The sequence below is a fragment of the Parasteatoda tepidariorum genome, chromosome 7 (assembly GCF_043381705.1).
Source record: "Parasteatoda tepidariorum isolate YZ-2023 chromosome 7, CAS_Ptep_4.0, whole genome shotgun sequence".
NCBI classification, from domain to species: domain Eukaryota; kingdom Metazoa; phylum Arthropoda; class Arachnida; order Araneae; family Theridiidae; genus Parasteatoda; species Parasteatoda tepidariorum.
The window spans coordinates 86,774,807-86,792,854 of NC_092210.1; the positions used below are offsets into that span (position 1 = coordinate 86,774,807).

Sequence of the window (18,048 nt, forward strand, 5' to 3'; positions counted from 1 at the left end):
TATATATATATATTAAAATGCAACTATGCGTTATGTTAATCTTATGAGAAAATTCGTTCTTTGCTTGTCCCCACTCGAACGGTTCGTAATATAATTTACGAGTTTCGACAATGAGCTTCCCCATGTTTCGAATGCCATAATTTCTTAAATTTCTCTCTGTTGGATAGATAGGCAGGCACGCATTCTTTATATATATAATAAATTTCACTTAGTTATGGCTTTTTTGTATCTTCTTTAAATTGAAAAAAAAAATATGAAGAAACGAAAACGTTCGTTAACCCAAAGTTCTAATCTTAATTTATTTAATAGAAATGGTTGATTTCAGAATGTTTCCAAATTATTTGGCGAATGAAAAACTTAATACAAATAATTCGAACAGGTATTCTTTGAAGATGATGATTGTTTTGGTCTTAGTTCTTCTCGTCAAAACAGCTCTATCGGGCAGTCCATGTCCTCCGAGGGAAAACATCTATCCTTGCAGCTGCCTCAATATCAAAGCACAAGGATCCATGATTAAAACTGTTGTACAATGCCATCGTTTGCATGACAAAGATACCTTAGGTTTCGTCTTCCATTCTCTGAAATCAGTGAATCTAGATTACTTCACTTTATACGATTCATTCTGGAATGCTGAAATCTCAACAAACAAAGACACTAACCCGAAAGCTTTTCCTCGTGATTGGTTGACTTCACTTCGAAGTAAATCGATTGAAATTATTGACACGTCATTGCCACCTTGTTTCGCATGCAATTTCAAGTCACCCTGCAAGAACTTCGAAACAACTAGGTATGAATACTTTGTCATTAATTTTTATTCTTATTTATAAAAATGAAATCCCATTTATCTAATTTTTCTAAGTTATTTTCGTATTTTCAAACGTCATCTTGTAAAATTTCAAAATTACCGACATAAACATTAAATACCTCCTAAGAGACATGAATACCTTTCCTAAATAACATTCAAATAATCATTTCCTCTCTTGTTTTTATGCCATATCAAAGTATTTTATAAAACCATTGAAACATCAATGAACAGTTTGAACACACCAATTCAGAATCAGTAACTGAAATTTTGGGAGATGTTTTCGATTTGTAGGAACGAAATTATATTTATTTAAAATTTATAATATGTGATTATTTATCAGATTTTTTTTATTTAATATCAGTTATGGATGTCCCTACAGGTTAAATGTAACGCAACCCTTCTAAATTTGATACCTGAACTTTTCTAGCAATTTTAAGCAATATATTCAGATTATGAATACTTTTCATAAGTAAATAACAATTTCAATATATTTTGCGAATCTATATTAAATAAATTTAAATAATCAATTGAATCAAAACATTTCGTTTTCAGATTTGTGACAGTAAATAGTACAAGCTCGTCTAATCTTTGTCCACTATGCCCAACCGGACGAAACAATTCATACCCATGGATCAACTGCATGAACAAGTTGCAAGAACTTGTCTTAATCCGAGGAAAAATTGAAACTCTGGGTGCTGATTTTTTTCCAAAAAGATTAGAATCATTAAAGAAATTAAATTTGTCCCATAACGAGATAAGATTGATAAATCCTAGAGCTTTTCAAGGTCTTGACACACTACTAAGCATGGATTTGTCTCATAATCGAATAGATTCGTTGCAGAATATGTTCATAAATCCTATGAAGTTGTATTACCTTGATGTCAGGTAAGTGGACGTTAACATACTTATATCAATAAATGAAAACATTATTAATTATTTGCTTAGAGTTGATACATAGAATAGAATTTTTAATTTATTTACATCCATATGGAACTGCATCAAATATATCGAATTATATTTTTTTTTTTTAGATTTTTGAGAGTTGAATTCAAATATGTTATTTATGTTAAGGCCATTAAAATAATATTTAGATAAAAAAATTTTTAAAAATGTTTGTGCAAATTTACAACTGGGTGCGCCTCTCATTTTCAGCGACGCTTTCTTATTTTTGATTTAGTTTCTGATGAAAAGATTCACACCAAAAACTAATACATTTTGTTACATTTCTTTACAAATATTTTTAATACAGCCAAAACACATTACGAAATTTAATATTGCTGTTAATTTAGCAAACAAAATTGTTACTTTTGTTTTCAAATAGCATAACATAACGCGAGTTTCAGCAAAATTTGAACGAAATTTGTTGTCAATCCAATTCTAAACAACAGAATGAAGGAAACATAAAGAAAGAGGTTGCAATCACTTTGATGTTGATGGCTGGTGCTACAACAGGAAACCGCAGCTGTCTTACGATCAACAGGTGTGACATTTAAATGCCGTGCCGGTCAGAATTTTATTTTCGTACTTTTCTTTCCTTTTCTTTTTTGGAATTGATTTTCGTATTTAATTAAAGAAACTTGAAATGAGCGACAGAAGTGTAAAATTTATGAAATGTCCCCTTATGTAAAGATCCTGAAACTGATAGTAAACAATTAAAAATAAATTTAATCCAGAATGGGACTATAAGTCTAATGTTACCCATAGGTGCTCATATTTTTTCGCGTCGAAACTATGGTTGAAAAATAAAACAAAATTATTACCAAGTTATCACAAAGTTATAAAAAAAATATTGCTAAACATGGATTTCAAAAATTTATTTTTGTTTCAAATATATAATTGATGCAACAAATAACTTATAAATGTCAGGAATCGCTCAACAATAGATATTTTCCTTGTTGTTAATTTAAAAAAATGGGTGTCTTGAAATAATTTCAAGACAAAAAAAAAAAGTTGAATTCTTTAGTTCGACCGTGTGACTGGGGAAGTTCTGATCAATTTGCTAGCTCATTGGTCAGGTATGAAAACGTCTACATAGTTTTACAGAATGTTATTTTATATGGCAAAACGCAAAATTTAAATAAAATCAATCTTTATAGATCCTGGGAAATCGGATTTTAATCGCATTTAAAATTCGATTTCAGAGGAGCTATCGGACCGAACTCGTTTAAATTTTTGATTTTGCCTTTTAATATTGCATTCTTTAAAATTATGTAAAAATTTATACATCTTGCAAATTACATTTTTTTTTTACTATTTTTAATTAAAATGTTACAAAAATAGTTAATAATTACAAAAAAAATTACTTTCTATTCCGTGGAATTATGTTAGGTTAATTAAACAAATATATTGCGAACAAAATTTTAATTTTAATTGTTAAAAATTTCTCGAGCTATGATCAAATACACAGAAAGTAAAATTAACATTAAAAGTTCTAAACTTTGGACCTCTCTCATGACTTAACTATTGGGACCGCATTTAACAGATTGCGGCTACTCCCTGTATTTTGGGGAATCAAAATCCAATTCCGTCTGAAAAAAATGTGTTTTTATTCAGAGAAAGTACGTCTTTGGGTTTAATTCCGTAACTTAAAATGTCATCTGCACTTATTAATTAGCACATTTGAGGTCAACCCCTCGGACCATTACGATTAAGTCCTAGAAAGTGATCAGTCAATTATTAGGTTCAAAAATTATTCATTTTGCGCATCGTACATAATTTTTTTTATTTATTTATTTGAAATTTATCGATAATTCAGATATTTGAGTTCTTTTAATATAGTTCAAAGTTTTCCTAATGACAATACACAACATTTCATAGTGCGCAGTTCATTAATTTATTTATTTCCAATTTATTATTACATTAAAATCTCATCGAAATATAGAATTTATAAACTTTTTGTCATTAAAAAGTATTTTATGGTTTGCTTGTTCTTTTTTCATTCATTTATAACATTATTTACTGTTTAAAAATCGCAAAATCGGATTCCTAGTAATTTTCTGGTCCACTGCAGAATAACTATTAATGCTGAAATATTTTGTTAAAATAATGAGAATAGTAGACATTAATTTTGGAATGTTTTCAGTATTTTACAAGCATTGTATAAAAGGAATTTTTAAGTAAGATAAGATATTCCGTAACCACCGCCCTGGATATATACTTTTTGAATCCTTGTAAAAAATAACTGATTGCTGGATACACTGGGTTAAACTACAATTTTTAGATTTCAGATACATCTCCAAGTTTTATCAAATTGGTCAGAGTATTTTTCATACTTTCTTCTCATTTGTGGTTCATAAGATTGAGATGATTATGATTGTATTTTCCTTGAGTAACACCAGAATATTTCGAATCCAGTTGGCCGAAAGCTCCCCGTGTAGTAAATGGGTACTGGTGCACGTTAAATCTGTCTTGTAACAATGTCCTCCATGTTCCTATAACAAATTATACCTCTGAAGGTACTGAATTGGGGATTAATCGTTCTCTGGTTCAAATCAAAATTATGAACTGCGGATGAATGGATGGATGTATGAATGGACCCGCGCTATAAACGGGTGTGATGTACTTATAGGGCAGAAGTCGAATTCTTGGCCATAGATGGCGCCACTGGAAAAAAACAATCTCACTCCTTGCCTTAGTGGCCTACAACTACAACAAAAACAAATCCGGAACCAAGTAATTATGTTTTCATGTGCATAAAACTAGGTTTTATTATGTTAACCTCTCAATTGAAATAAATGTACATTTGACTTATTTCGATTATATTATGTAGCGTAAGTGCACAAATAGAGTAAATTGTGCATAATGTAATCACAAGAAATACATCTTTGTATCTTTTTCATTGATAAGACGTACGCTTTATACTGTCATAGTTAGTAATCAAAACATGATAAAGTTCATTCTTCTATTTCTTCTCTTATAGAGAATAGAGAACGAATTAATTTTTTTCTTTGAGCGTTTTATTGTTCAAGTGCCGTTCTCATTTTTCGCTTTTTACTTTTTTTTTATTTCCAAAGTTAATAATATAAAAAACTCTTTTCTACTGTCAGAATTCTTCTATTGTTATAGTAAGTAAACATGCAGAAAACTGCTTATTTACCCTAACTTTCTCAGTCTGGCTGTGCTTCATTAATTCACAGATAATAACTGGTATAAATAACTTTGACTATAAGTAACAGTTATATATTCACTGATGTAAATATCGGTTTAGAATATAACTGAACATCATATCAGAACGAAACCAAAATATTAGGATTATTAAACATTAATTAACTGTATCATATTTTCTTGCTTACACACTGTTGTGTTTCACCCAACTTATTGCCTCTTTTTTCTCAGTTTTCATAATTGAGATCAAAACTAACGAAATATAAGGAAAAGAATTGTGGTCTTTGTTTCCTTGTAAAAGTGTAAATACTTCATCAGATCTTAGAATCTGTTAAATAAATTAACTCACTAAAAAATGCAGAAACCCAAAAAATATAGGTCTGTCTGTATTTTTTTTTTCAAACAATATAATACCACTGGATGCAATTTAGCATTACGTTAGTGAAAGCTATCTTTAGTTTAGGCCTAGAAGTTATTTGAGACTCAGGCGATGTGTTGGTCGAATCTTGTGAAAAGATGCGAAGTAGTGTGTTGTAACGAGCACAGACGTTTTTTTCGATTGGAAATAAATTGAACAGTTTTTAAAACTCCAAAACTCTAATAGCAGAGTTTTCTAAAAAATACAGTTATTTCTAGCCCTCAATTACAGCCATGTTTGGATCAACGAATTGAGGAGGGANAAAGCTTCTGAGGAAGGCCCAGGCCCACAAAGGGCTGTCATGCCAATGCTGATGATAGAAGTTATTTGAGACTCAGGCGATTTGTTGGTCGAATCTTGTGAAAAAAGGCGAAGTAGTGTGTTGTAACGAGCACAGGCGTTTTTTTCGATTGGAAATAAATTGAGCAGTTTTTAAAACTCCAAAAATCTAATAGCAGAGTTTTCTAGAAAATACAGTTATTTCTGGCTCTCAATTACAGCCATGTTTGGATCAACAGTACATCACGAATTGAGGAAGGAAACTTTATATAGCAGTTACAGCAATTGGCAGTTTTTTGATACGCAACTAATAATGCTAGTAATTTATTTCAAATAGAAAAAATGGTAAGTCAATTTAGGTTAAGAAATATATTCTTTAGTATGAATTTGTATTTTAAAAAAAATTTTATTTTGTCATTTTTCTTATCTCAGAATTTTTTATTGTAATCTCTACGATAAAAGTAATCTTTGTTTTATCAAAGGTAAGAAAAAATAATAAAAATAAATTTAATTAGAATAAATTTAATTGGAATGTTTTTTTTTTCTTCAAAAAAGAAAGTTGGCGGCATGAATTCCCAATCAACTTAAACTAATTTGAAAGAAAATTAGGCGTACTTGAATTAACGTGAGCTATTTTTTTAATTGCATACGGAATTACAAAAACTAAAATTTCACAAATGTTTTGAATTGAATTTTAGCACTTTTTCTTCTTTTTTTTTTGGATGCTATGCAAAATTCCCTGTTTTTCAAATTCTTCGTTTTTATATATCCTTCGCCACTTTAAAGAGTTTTGCTTCTAACCTTTAGCTTGCACTTGCAGACTCTTAAATGAATTCTCCATTACATAAATCAGATGAACTGCCTCTAGCAGTAATAACATTTTTGCCCTTTTTCAATAAATTAGATTTATCTGCAATTCAATTTATTTGTTCAATTTCTTAACAAGCCTTATCACCAGGAGGATATAAAAATTTCCGATTCTTTTACACCTGTTTTTTTAATATTTTACCCTTGGCAGACGAAATTTGGTCTTAACTAAATTAGGTACATCAATGTCCGATAAAATTTCCTTTTTCTATCAAAAAATAAATATTCTTACACATTAAATGCGTAAGTACAAGAGCAATCAATGCTGAGGCTGACAAAAATTTATAATTTGTTTTTATCTCTAACTTTTCTATACTCCATGTTTTGTAAAAATATGCAAACAGTTGCCCTATATGTGTCCCTGCTTAGTTATTAGAAATTGAAAAACAGCTTAAAATATATTAAAAAAATATCAGAAAATGCATAAGTTTGCAATTACAGTGAAAATGACTTAGAAAAAAAAAAAGAAANAGTACCTTGTGGAATCAATGCTAAGGCGGGTGTTAGCAAATTTGAGGGCTAAAGGTGGTTCTACATGTTCTTAGCAGGGTTTGTCATAATGTAATGGCTCTTAGATGTATATATATATATATATATATATATATATATATATATATTTCTTTTCACTGTAATTGCAAATTACACGTATATATATGTATATATATACGTATATGTATATATACATATACATATACGTATATATATATATATACATACATTTTTTTTCTAGTTGGAACAAAATTGAAAATCTGGATGCTACGTTCTTCATAAAATTACCAAATCTGAAATTACTCTTTGCAAGAAGTAATCATATTGCACAATTACAAGAAGAGCATTGGAAAAATCTTCCCATAACCCTGACATTCGCCGATCTTGCAGGTAAACTAAAAAACATACATTTATTTCAAAAAATTTTTTTGATTAGCACTGTTAACTAAAATTTTTGAGCAGATGGCTTTAAAATGAACAAGATAAACAGTATGCGAATTACAGCGGTTTGGAGTTTTAAAATCTAAAACTAGTTCGGAAAAGTAATGTTATGCGAATTAATATAGAAACTAGCCTGCTATGCCTCTCGATTTATTTTCAATCAAGTAAGGAGAATTTAATGAAATTGCAACAAACAATTTTTATTTGCCTCAAACTTTTGAATAAAGCAAGCATCAGATTAAACAAAGTATGGAAAACTGTCAGGAATGTCAGTTTGAAGATAATACAGTTTAAATTTACTAAAGAAACTAGTCTGTCATTTACCTCGATTCTTTTAAGTTAGCTGAAGGGAATTCAGGGGGAATTAGACAAAATAGTTCGCATCAATTAACTGAAACTTTTGAATAGCTGGTTTTAAAATGAATAAATAATAACTGTGACAAAGAAAAATCTGTATTTATTTAACTATTTTGAAGAGTTTTATTGTGAAAAAGTAATAAAGCTCTTCAAAATAGAATTATTGATGGGTTTTAAAATGAAAAAATAATAACTGCAGCAAAGAAAAATATATAATTATTTATTTATATTGAAGAGTTTTATTGTGAAAAAATAATAAAACTCTTCAAAATAAAATGATTGATGGGTTTTAAAATGAAAAAATAATAACTGCAGCAAGGAAAAATCTATAATTATTTATTTATATTGAAGAGTTTTATTGTAAAAAAATAATAAAACTTCTCAAAATAAAATGATTGATGGGTTTTAAAATAAAAAAATTATAACTATAGCAAAGAAAAATCCATAATTATTTAATTATTTTGAAGAGTTTTATTGTGAAAATATAATAAAACTCTTCAAAATAAAATGATTGATGGGTTTTAAAATGAAAAAATAATAACTGTAGCAAAAAATCTATAATTATTTAATTATTTTGAAGAGTTTTATTGTGAAAAAATAATAAAACTCTTCAAAAAAAATAATTGATGGATTTTAAATTAAAAAAAATAATGACAGCCACAAAGAAAAATCTATAATTATTTAATTATTTTGAAGAGTTTTGTTGAGAATTACTGTGAGTTAAGATTGTTCTCTGAAATTACTAAAGAACTTCAGATGTTATTCCTCTCCGCTCTCTTCCATCAGTTTACAAAAGAGAATTCAACAAAAATAAAACAATTTTATAAAAACTTTATTATCACCTTTTGGAAGTTTGCAACTAATTTCTTATTTAATTAGAGGGCTATTTACTAAGTCCTTCAATCCCCAGAGATTACCAAGGAATCTTCTACGGCTCAATTTGCAAACCATGATCGCTTTACTCACTATTAAGTCCCATTTAGATTCGATTTTTCACACTATAACAGGACCAACTTTTAAAGTAAACTTTTATAAAGTTCCATTTTTTAAATATATTTTTTTAAATACAATAATGATTCAAAGTATATTTTTAAAGTTATAAATAAAATCCAGTTAGACTTTAGATGATTTATCTGGTGCAAGGAATAGTCCCTACAAATTATAATTTTCAATCACCTTCTTCTAGAAGTCGTGCAGTGGACTGATCGTTAAGACACGGCTCCCATCAGATCACCAAAGTCATGCATCACTGGCTGCGGTCAGTGTGCCGGTGGGTGACCACTTGGATCCGTCTGCGTAGGGACCGAGGGTGTGCGGTATGGGTCCTCGTTAAACTGTTCTACCGTAAAGTGCTCGACTTCGCATGCAGGACGTCGGGTTACCAAAGCGGGGGTGCCATCACCTCTGCAGAGGATCAAAATTGTGATGGCATGTCTTCGGATCATCCTCAGGTATGTTTCCCAGACCGTCGCCAATTGCCCATTGTGCTGTTCTAGTGCGACGTAAATGAACTACTGCAACAATACCAACAACCTTCGTCTAGAAACAATTTGTATAGATCATCCCCGATTTTTTATTACAAAAATATTTTAAGACTTATGACAGTTTCAAGCTTTAAAATGGTGTTTAATTTTTTGAATAACTTCCTTAATTAACCTCATAAATTTATTAAAAAGCATAGCACCGATAATATCCAAATAAACTAATTGAAAATTAAAACACTTATTCTATTTTGTTCTAGATAATCCTATAAAGTGTAACTGCAACATGAAATGGGTGAACTCAACGATTCCCCAAAAAACTTATTTGAAAGGTCACTGTTCAAGAGACAAATTCTACACCACCAGAAATCTGAAATTAAATATCAAGTATTTTCTGCAATGGTGCGAGAAGATAAACAAGACCACGACTGTGAAACCGAAGCAGAAACAAAACTCGATGCTACTTGTAAACAAGAGTGAAGCAACAAACAAGGTTGAACAAATAATGCATATTAATTGAAAATTTTAAGCTATACTTAAATATATAATGTTGTAAAATTTTAATGAAAAAAAAAGAGTGTTTTGTTTCTTAATTTTTTGATTGCATTAATTGGGTGAGTTCTATGACACTGAGCTAGTACATCAATGCAGCATACATCCTATTTAGTTGTCAGAGTAACTTTTCGTAGTAAAAAGCGGCATTGACTGTTCGCAATTTAGAACTTGTCAAGTTTTAACAAGCATGTCAAACAATCCTACTCTCATGCCGTCTTAATTTGTTAGGTGAATTATTTTCATTTTCCGTATTTAAAATAACTTTAGAAAAAATAACTATAAGATTGCATAACAGAAAACAATATTTAATTCGCTGCACTCGTAATAGGCTAATCTGATCAACTATCAAATTCTTAATTTTCAAATGCATATTTTACATGAATTTTCATTACAAATAAGAAAAAATATGTTTATGCACATTGCCATATTATATTTTGAATCACAAATAAAAATCCGTCGTTAAAATAATTTATTTAACACTTAATTATTTATTTATACGAGTATTTAAAGGACACTCTCTTACGTTTAAACTGACTGAACTTTTTTAACTATTCACAGGCGTGAACCTGAAGTGCTGTCCGTTAACTCTGTGTCCTAGAATTTGTCTAGAGATTTGTGCTTATTTGATTTCTTTTTATGAATTTTAATGAAACATAATAAAATATTCAAATTAAACAGTAGTTTCTTTTTAATTTTTGTTATCGCTAACTGGGATTATTTTAGCTTATTNCTTAACTCGCAGTAATTCTGAACAAAACTCTTCAAAATAAATAAATAATTATAGATTTTTCTTTGTGGCTGTTATTATTTTTTTTAATTTAAAATCCATCAATAATTTTTTTTTGAAGAGTTTTATTATTTTTTCACAATAAAACTCTTCAAAATAATTAAATAATTATAGATATTTCCTTGCCACCGTTATTATTTCTTCATTTTAAAACTCATCAATCATATTATTTTGAAGAGTTTTATTATTTTTTCACAATAAAACTCTTCAAAATAATTAAATAATTATAGATTTTTTGCTACAGTTATTATTTTTTCATTTTAAAACCCATCAATCATTTTATTTTGAAGAGTTTTATTATATTTTCACAATAAAACTCTTCAAAATAATTAAATAATTATAGATTTTTCTTTGCTATAGTTATAATTTTTTTATTTTAAAACCCATCAATCATTTTATTTTGAAGAGTTTTATAATTTTTTCACAATAAAACTCTTCAATATAAATAAATAATTATAGATTTTTCTTTGCTGCAGTGATTATTTTTTCATTTTAAAACCCATCAATAATTCTATTTTGAAGAGTTTTATTATTTTTTCACAATAAAACTCTTCAAAATAATTATTTAATTATTTTGAAGAGTTTTATTGTGAAAATATAATAAAACTCTTCAAAATAAAATGATTGATGGGTTTTAAAATGAAAAAATAATAACTGCAGCAAGGAAAAATCTATAATTATTTATTTATATTGAAGAGTTTTATTGTAAAAAAATAATAAAACTTCTCAAAATAAAATGATTGATGGGTTTTAAAATAAAAAAATTATAACTATAGCAAAGAAAAATCCATAATTATTTAATTATTTTGAAGAGTTTTATTGTGAAAATATAATAAAACTCTTCAAAATAAAATGATTGATGGGTTTTAAAATGAAAAAATAATAACTGTAGCAAAAAATCTATAATTATTTAATTATTTTGAAGAGTTTTATTGTGAAAAAATAATAAAACTCTTCAAAATAATATGATTGATGAGTTTTAAAATGAAGAAATAATAACGGTGGCAAGGAAATATCTATAATTATTTAATTATTTTGAAGAGTTTTATTGTGAAAAAATAATAAAACTCTTCAAAAAAAAATTATTGATGGATTTTAAATTAAAAAAAATAATAACAGCCACAAAGAAAAATCTATAATTATTTATTTATTTTGAAGAGTTTTGTTCAGAATTACTGCGAGTTAAGATTGTTCTCTGAAATTACTAAAGAACTTTATGTTATTTCTCTCAGCTCTCTTCCATCAGTCTACAAAATAAAATTCAGCAAAAATAAGAAAATTTTACAAAACTTTATTAGAACCTTTTGGAAGTTTGCAACCAATTTCTTATTTAATTAGAGTGCTATTTACTAAGCCCTTTAATCCCCAGAGTTTACCATGGAATCTTCTACTGCTCAATTTGCAAACCATGATCGCTTTACTCACCATTAAGTCCCATTAAGATTCGATTTTTCGCATTCTAACAAGACCAACTTTTACAGTAAACTTTTATAAAGTTCTATTTTTTTAATATATTTTTTAAAATACAATAATGATTCCAAACATATTTTTAAAGTTATAAGTAAAATTCCGTTAAACTTTAGATGATTTATCTGGTGAAAGGAATCGTCACCACAAATTATAATTTTCAATCACCCTCGTCTAGAAGTCCCGGAGTGGACTGATCGTTAAGACACGGTTCCCACCAGATCACCAAAGTCAAGCATCACTGGCTGCGGTCAGTGTGCCGGTGGGTGACCACTTGGATCCGTCTGCGTAGGGACCGAGGATGTGCGGTATTGGTCCTCGTTAAACTGTTCTACCGTAAAGTGCTCGACTTCGCATGCAGGTCATCGGGATACCAAAGCAGGGGAGCCATCCTCTCTTCAGGGGATCAAAATTGTGAGGGCATGTCATCGGATCATCCTCAGGGATGTTTCCCAGACCGTCGCCAATAGCCCAATGTGCAGCTCTAGTGCGACGTAAATGAACTACTGCAACAACCTTCGTCTAGAAACAATCTGTATAGATCATCCCCGATTTCTTAGTGCAAAATTATTTTAAGACTTATGATATTTTTATGTTTTGAAATGGTGTTTTGTTTTTTGAATAACTTCTTTAATTAACCTCATAAATTTATTAAAAAGCATAGCACCGATAATTTCCAAATAAACTAATTGAAAATTAAAACACTTATTCTATGTTTTCTAGATAATCCTATAAAGTGTAATTGCAACATGAAATGGGTGAACTCCACGATTCCCCAAAAAACTTATTTAAAAGGTCACTGTTCAAGAGACAAATTCTACACCACCAGAAATCTGAAATTAAATATTAAGTATTTTCTGCAATGGTGCGAGAAGATAAACAGGACCACAACTGTGAAACCAAAGCAGAAACAAAACTCGATGCTACTTGTAAACAAGAGTGAAGCAACAAACAAGGTTGAACAAATAATGTATATTAATTGAAAATTTTAAGCTATACTTAAATATATAATGTTGTAAAATCTTAATGAAAAAAAAGAGTGTTTTGTTTCTTAATTTTTTGATTGCATTAATTGGGTGAGTTCTATGACACTGAGCTAGTGCATCGCGTTCTCAATTTATTCAATTTTCAAGGTCTGAACTTTAAGGTTGATTGATCGAAAATGCAGCATACATCCTATTTAGTTGTCAGAGTAACTTTTCGTAGTAAAAAGCGGCATTGACTGTTCGCAATTTAGAACTTGTCAAGTTTTAACAAGCATGTCAAACAATCCTACTCTCATGCCGTCTTAATTTGTTAGGTGAATTATTTTCATTTTCCGTATTTAAAATAACTTTAGAAAAAATAACTATAAGATTGCATAACAGAAAACAATATTTAATTCGCTGCACTCGTAATAGGCTAATCTGATCAACTATCAAATTCTTAATTTTCAAATGCATATTTTACATGAATTTTCATTACAAATAAGAAAAAATATGTTTATGCACATTGCCATATTATATTTTGAATCACAAATAAAAATCCGTCGTTAAAATAATTTATTTAACACTTAATTATTTATTTATACGAGTATTTAAAGGACACTCTCTTACGTTTAAACTGACTGAACTTTTTTAACTATTCACAGGCGTGAACCTGAAGTGCTGTCCGTTAACTCTGTGTCCTAGAATTTGTCTAGAGATTTGTGCTTATTTGATTTCTTTTTATGAATTTTAATGAAACATAATAAAATATTCAAATTAAACAGTAGTTTCTTTTTAATTTTTGTTATCGCTAACTGGGATTATTTTAGCTTATTTCAAATTTTTAGTGCAAAATTCGTGTATTTCTCTATAGATCGGAGAAACTTAAATAAACACTAGGCTTGAGGAGGGTTTATAGTGTTGATTTATGTGTAATTTTTCTTTGTTTTCTTCTGTAAAGTTGAAAGACTTGGTGAGCAAATTTATCCTCCCCAGGTAACTTGCTCTGCGGTTTTTTTTCTTTTTTTATTTGTTAAAATCTGCCACTTAAATCAACTTCTCGTAAATTTTTTTAGTGGGTGTAAAATGAGCAAAGATGGCACCCGTTAAATTCTTAGATTGACGCCGTACAACTTTAGTAGCCGATTATTAGCAATAATAATGAAAGTAAATACTTAAGCTGTTTGAGAAGAACTTGAAAAAAATCTTCAAAAAAGGGTCATAGTTTCTTCGCAAATGGAAAACAGATAAAAGAAATGTTTTCAGAAAAAAAGTGAATGTCTTCCTTTGGTTTTCTCCAGTTTTCTCACTTTTAAATCACCTTCGTCCTAAATGTTCAAAGCATGTTTCAATGTTATTTTCATACGATTCTTCCTAGAGAAATTTCAAATCTATTCTAGGGATCCAGGAATTACACTCTTGGAGAGGACACTATGTATTTCTATGTTCTCTAGTTTCCTACGCAGCGGGAACTTTGCTCATTAAGACTATGATATGATATATAAAGTACATAAACTGCACACTCATATCCCTTCAATATTTATTATGTACATCATAAAAATAAAAATAAAAAATGAGAAAAACTTACGAATTTTACAGAAGCGCTCCAGTGGCGCAATCGATAAAGGCGTCACTCACACCGGCTGTCCACGTCGTCTGACCAGGGTCAAAACTAAGTGACATTCCCACCATGGCCGTTAAAAGATAAAGCCCTTAAGAATGGGGCAAAGTACTTGGCCATAATTGGAAGGTGCGTGCACTTCACACATCAAAGTCGCCAAGTAATTAAAAGTGCTTGTTAATTGCGCACTCATAAGCTATCACTAAATGGAAACTCTCCTGCAAACATTGGAACAACAGCTCCGATTTCCTTGACCATTTGAGTAACTATTGTTTTCGGCCGAAATTTTCATTTAAAAAGTTGACAAAGTAATCCCGGTGGCTACAGTAATCCCAGTCCAGTATATTTAGTTTCACAATTTGGAGAAAAAAAAGTTCAGGAACTTTTATTTTAATTTCAAAGATATTTTTTTTTCCCTTGTGGATAAAAGAAATGGAAAGTGAGACCTAGTTTCCAATTTATATCAATCATTTAATCATTTTTTTTTTAAATTGCAATAAAAGTTTGATGACAGTTTGTAATATATTTAAATGAAGTATTTATTATGGAGAAAAAATATTTCTAAATAAAACTTCGGAGTTTTAAATCCTTATAAGAAATGAGTTAAAATAATGTGCAATTAAGAGGAATCAAATTAATATTTAAGCGAAACAACGAAAATGCTGTATCGAAATCTAATGGATCACTATTCAGTAGGGCAATGCAAGGCGGAAAACATGCTTGTTTGCGAGCGTATACAAAAAGAAGATGAAATTTTAAAAATTAATAATGCCTCCAACTTACATTGAGCAATAAAACTGGTTTTGATATTTTTCATCCTCCTTTTTTTCGTCCATTTCGATGGTGTTTTTGTTTTTTCCTCTCATAAAAGTTTTATATGCGATCCGTAAAATCTATACATTTCATTTTTCAATCTTAAAAGAATTTTAACAGAAAAAAAGGTTAATACACTATAGCGCACGCAAATAGAAAAATAAAATATTCATAAATATATGTTTTTACAAGAGAAAATATTAAAAATTTTAATCATATTAATCAAATTGAAATCTAATATTTTACGAAAACCGTTTGGTTCTGGAAAAAAATAAAGGAATTTTAAAAAATAAGGGAAATTATTCAAACAATTAAATTATTATTAGGAAATTATTCAAACAAATTATTTTAAAACGTTAGATTTTGGAAATGTTGTGTAATGAAATTCATATAAACTTAAATAAAAATATTTGGAAATATTTTACATCAAAACGCTATAAAAAGTTTTAAAAAGTTTTTTTTTTTTCCTTATAGTTAAAAGCAACGTTTCTATCTTTTCTCTTCTAAATTATTAAGTTAAAAATTATAATTTAAAATGTATATTTTTACGTTTATTCAGAATGTTTTTTCGTTTCGAGTCAAAAAGCTTGAGCATGATAATATAATTGGATCTTAAAAAAAGGAGAATTCAGCATTTAAATTATTGAGTAAAAATTCGGAAAAAAATAATTTTCATGGAAATTCCATAATATTTTATTTGAATTTCTATTATTAATTCATTTTCAAACCTGTTTTTTTATTCCATCTTACATTAGTATCTAAATTTTAAAACTAATACCAAGTTTTAACTATCAAGTTTCTTTTTTTAAAAAATGTGCTGTTCAGCTGTATAGGATGATTAAACTCTAGATTTACTATATAAACCACTCTAGATTTACTATTTAACTCTAAATTAACTATATAAACCACTCAAATATTTTCGATACATTTTCACTTATTATTTTAAATTTATTCTGATTGAAGCAGTGAAATTTAAAATAAATTAAAAAGGAAAAAGAAGGCAAGATATTGCAAGATAAAGAAACAGCATACGTATAAACTACCAAAGTGAGACGAAACTTTTACTTCAAAACTGAAATTCTTTGCATTGCTGCTGCTGCTGCCATCTACAGCATTTATTAGTAACGATAATTTTAAGATGATTTTTAATAGAATTTTATTATCGCAATTTTTATGTTAAAAAAAAATTGTAAATAAAGAGAGAGAAAAGAAGAAGAAAAAGTAGCTCAAACTCTTTAATTCAAAAAAATTTTTTTTTAACTTTATATGTTAAAAAAAAAAAGCCATGAGTTGAAAAAATGTTCAGGAATTAAATTTGTAAGTTGCGAATCTTTTGAACTACTCAAAATGATTCATATTTTGTCATAAAAATTAGTAAAATTAAAAATCATGAGTATTCATGGAAGGTAAAAAGTGGATTAAACTTTTCAATCATATTCTGAATGTTTACGAGACAAATTTAAATGTTTTATATTCTTCATATTACTTTATTTTTATGTTATAAATCTAACGTGAGACAAAGGATTAAAATGCAAAATAAAAGGCTTTTTAAATTTTATCTATATAAATTCGCGATTAGAAAATTTACTTTTTTTAATTAATAAGCTTTTTTATTCCTTTATTAGTTGTATCAAGTATCTCCCACGTGGTCTAGTGGTTAGGATACCTGGCTCTCACCCAGGAGGCCCGGGTTCAATTCCCGGCGTGGGAAGTTCTTTTATATTTCTTTATTCTTTAATGACAAGTGTGCACCAAAATCAATCATCATCTACAAATTTTTAAATGCGATTATTTTCTTTTATTTTTTTTCTTTAGTTTTTTATGTTTCAAGTTCGCTTTTCAATCAACTAAATGGAAGAAGCAGCGACTGATTCGATCAATTCCCGGCTTGGAAAGTTTATTTTATATATTTTTATTCTTAAGTGTAAGGTAAGTCTTTGTATTCCAAAATCAGCCATTACCTAAAAAATTTTTAAAACGATTATTTTACTTACTTTATTTTTTTTCTTTAGTTTTTTTATGTACCAAGTTAGCTTTTTAATCAACTAAATGCAAGAAGATGCGGCTAATTTGATCAAATCTATGGTATGTGAGATAGAAAATCCCGTTTTGCTTCAAAACCGTACAAATTCTGCAGACAGCGATCTGTAAAACCGACTATTCTCGATGTTCGCCAAATGTCTCTTTTCAATAAGAGTTTAGTTAGTACTTGTTAATTAGTATTATTGTGACTTCATCTGTAACTACACAAAATTTCTAATTGAGCTATTTGTTTATTATTATTATTATTATTTCCTTGTGAAGGATTATTATTTGCTTATGATTATGTGTGGGGTTAGAGTCTCCTTATACATGAAGAAAGAAGAAAAGTGATCCTACGTCTTGGAAAGAAAAAAAATACCTAAATCCTTATAATATAACTTGTTTCCCATGTTACTTTTTCCCCCTTTCTTCAAAAAAAAAAATATATACACTACCGGTCAAAAGTTTGCGAAAATTTTTAAATCTGCAAAGAAAAGGCCTAAATTCAAATGTTCATAGAACTGCGAAAAATCATTCAAATGGCATGAAAATTTGATATAGGGGAAAGAGAGAACTA

At 28.6% G+C, this 18,048-nt stretch overlaps 1 protein-coding gene and 1 non-coding gene across 3 annotated transcripts in view; both read left to right on the forward strand.

Moving 5' to 3' along the window:
- Nucleotides 1–10,471, forward strand: part of LOC122270443 (slit homolog 1 protein) — a 13,202-nt gene extending 2,731 nt beyond the window's left edge. For both annotated transcript variants that reach the window (XM_071183716.1, XM_043047787.2), the window contains exons 2-5: nucleotides 380–787; nucleotides 1,358–1,690; nucleotides 7,204–7,352; nucleotides 9,502–10,471. In XM_071183716.1, coding sequence (XP_071039817.1) covers nucleotides 380–787; nucleotides 1,358–1,690; nucleotides 7,204–7,352; nucleotides 9,502–9,761 — 1,150 coding nt within the window. In that variant the 3' untranslated portion in view covers nucleotides 9,762–10,471. The remainder of the gene's footprint in view (nucleotides 1–379; nucleotides 788–1,357; nucleotides 1,691–7,203; nucleotides 7,353–9,501) is intronic.
- A 6,617-nt stretch (nucleotides 10,472–17,088) lies between these two features.
- TRNAE-CUC (transfer RNA glutamic acid (anticodon CUC)) lies at nucleotides 17,089–17,160 on the forward strand. Its single transcript has one exon. It is a non-coding gene; the product is annotated as a tRNA-Glu (tRNA).
- Nucleotides 17,161–18,048: the final 888 nt, after the last annotated feature.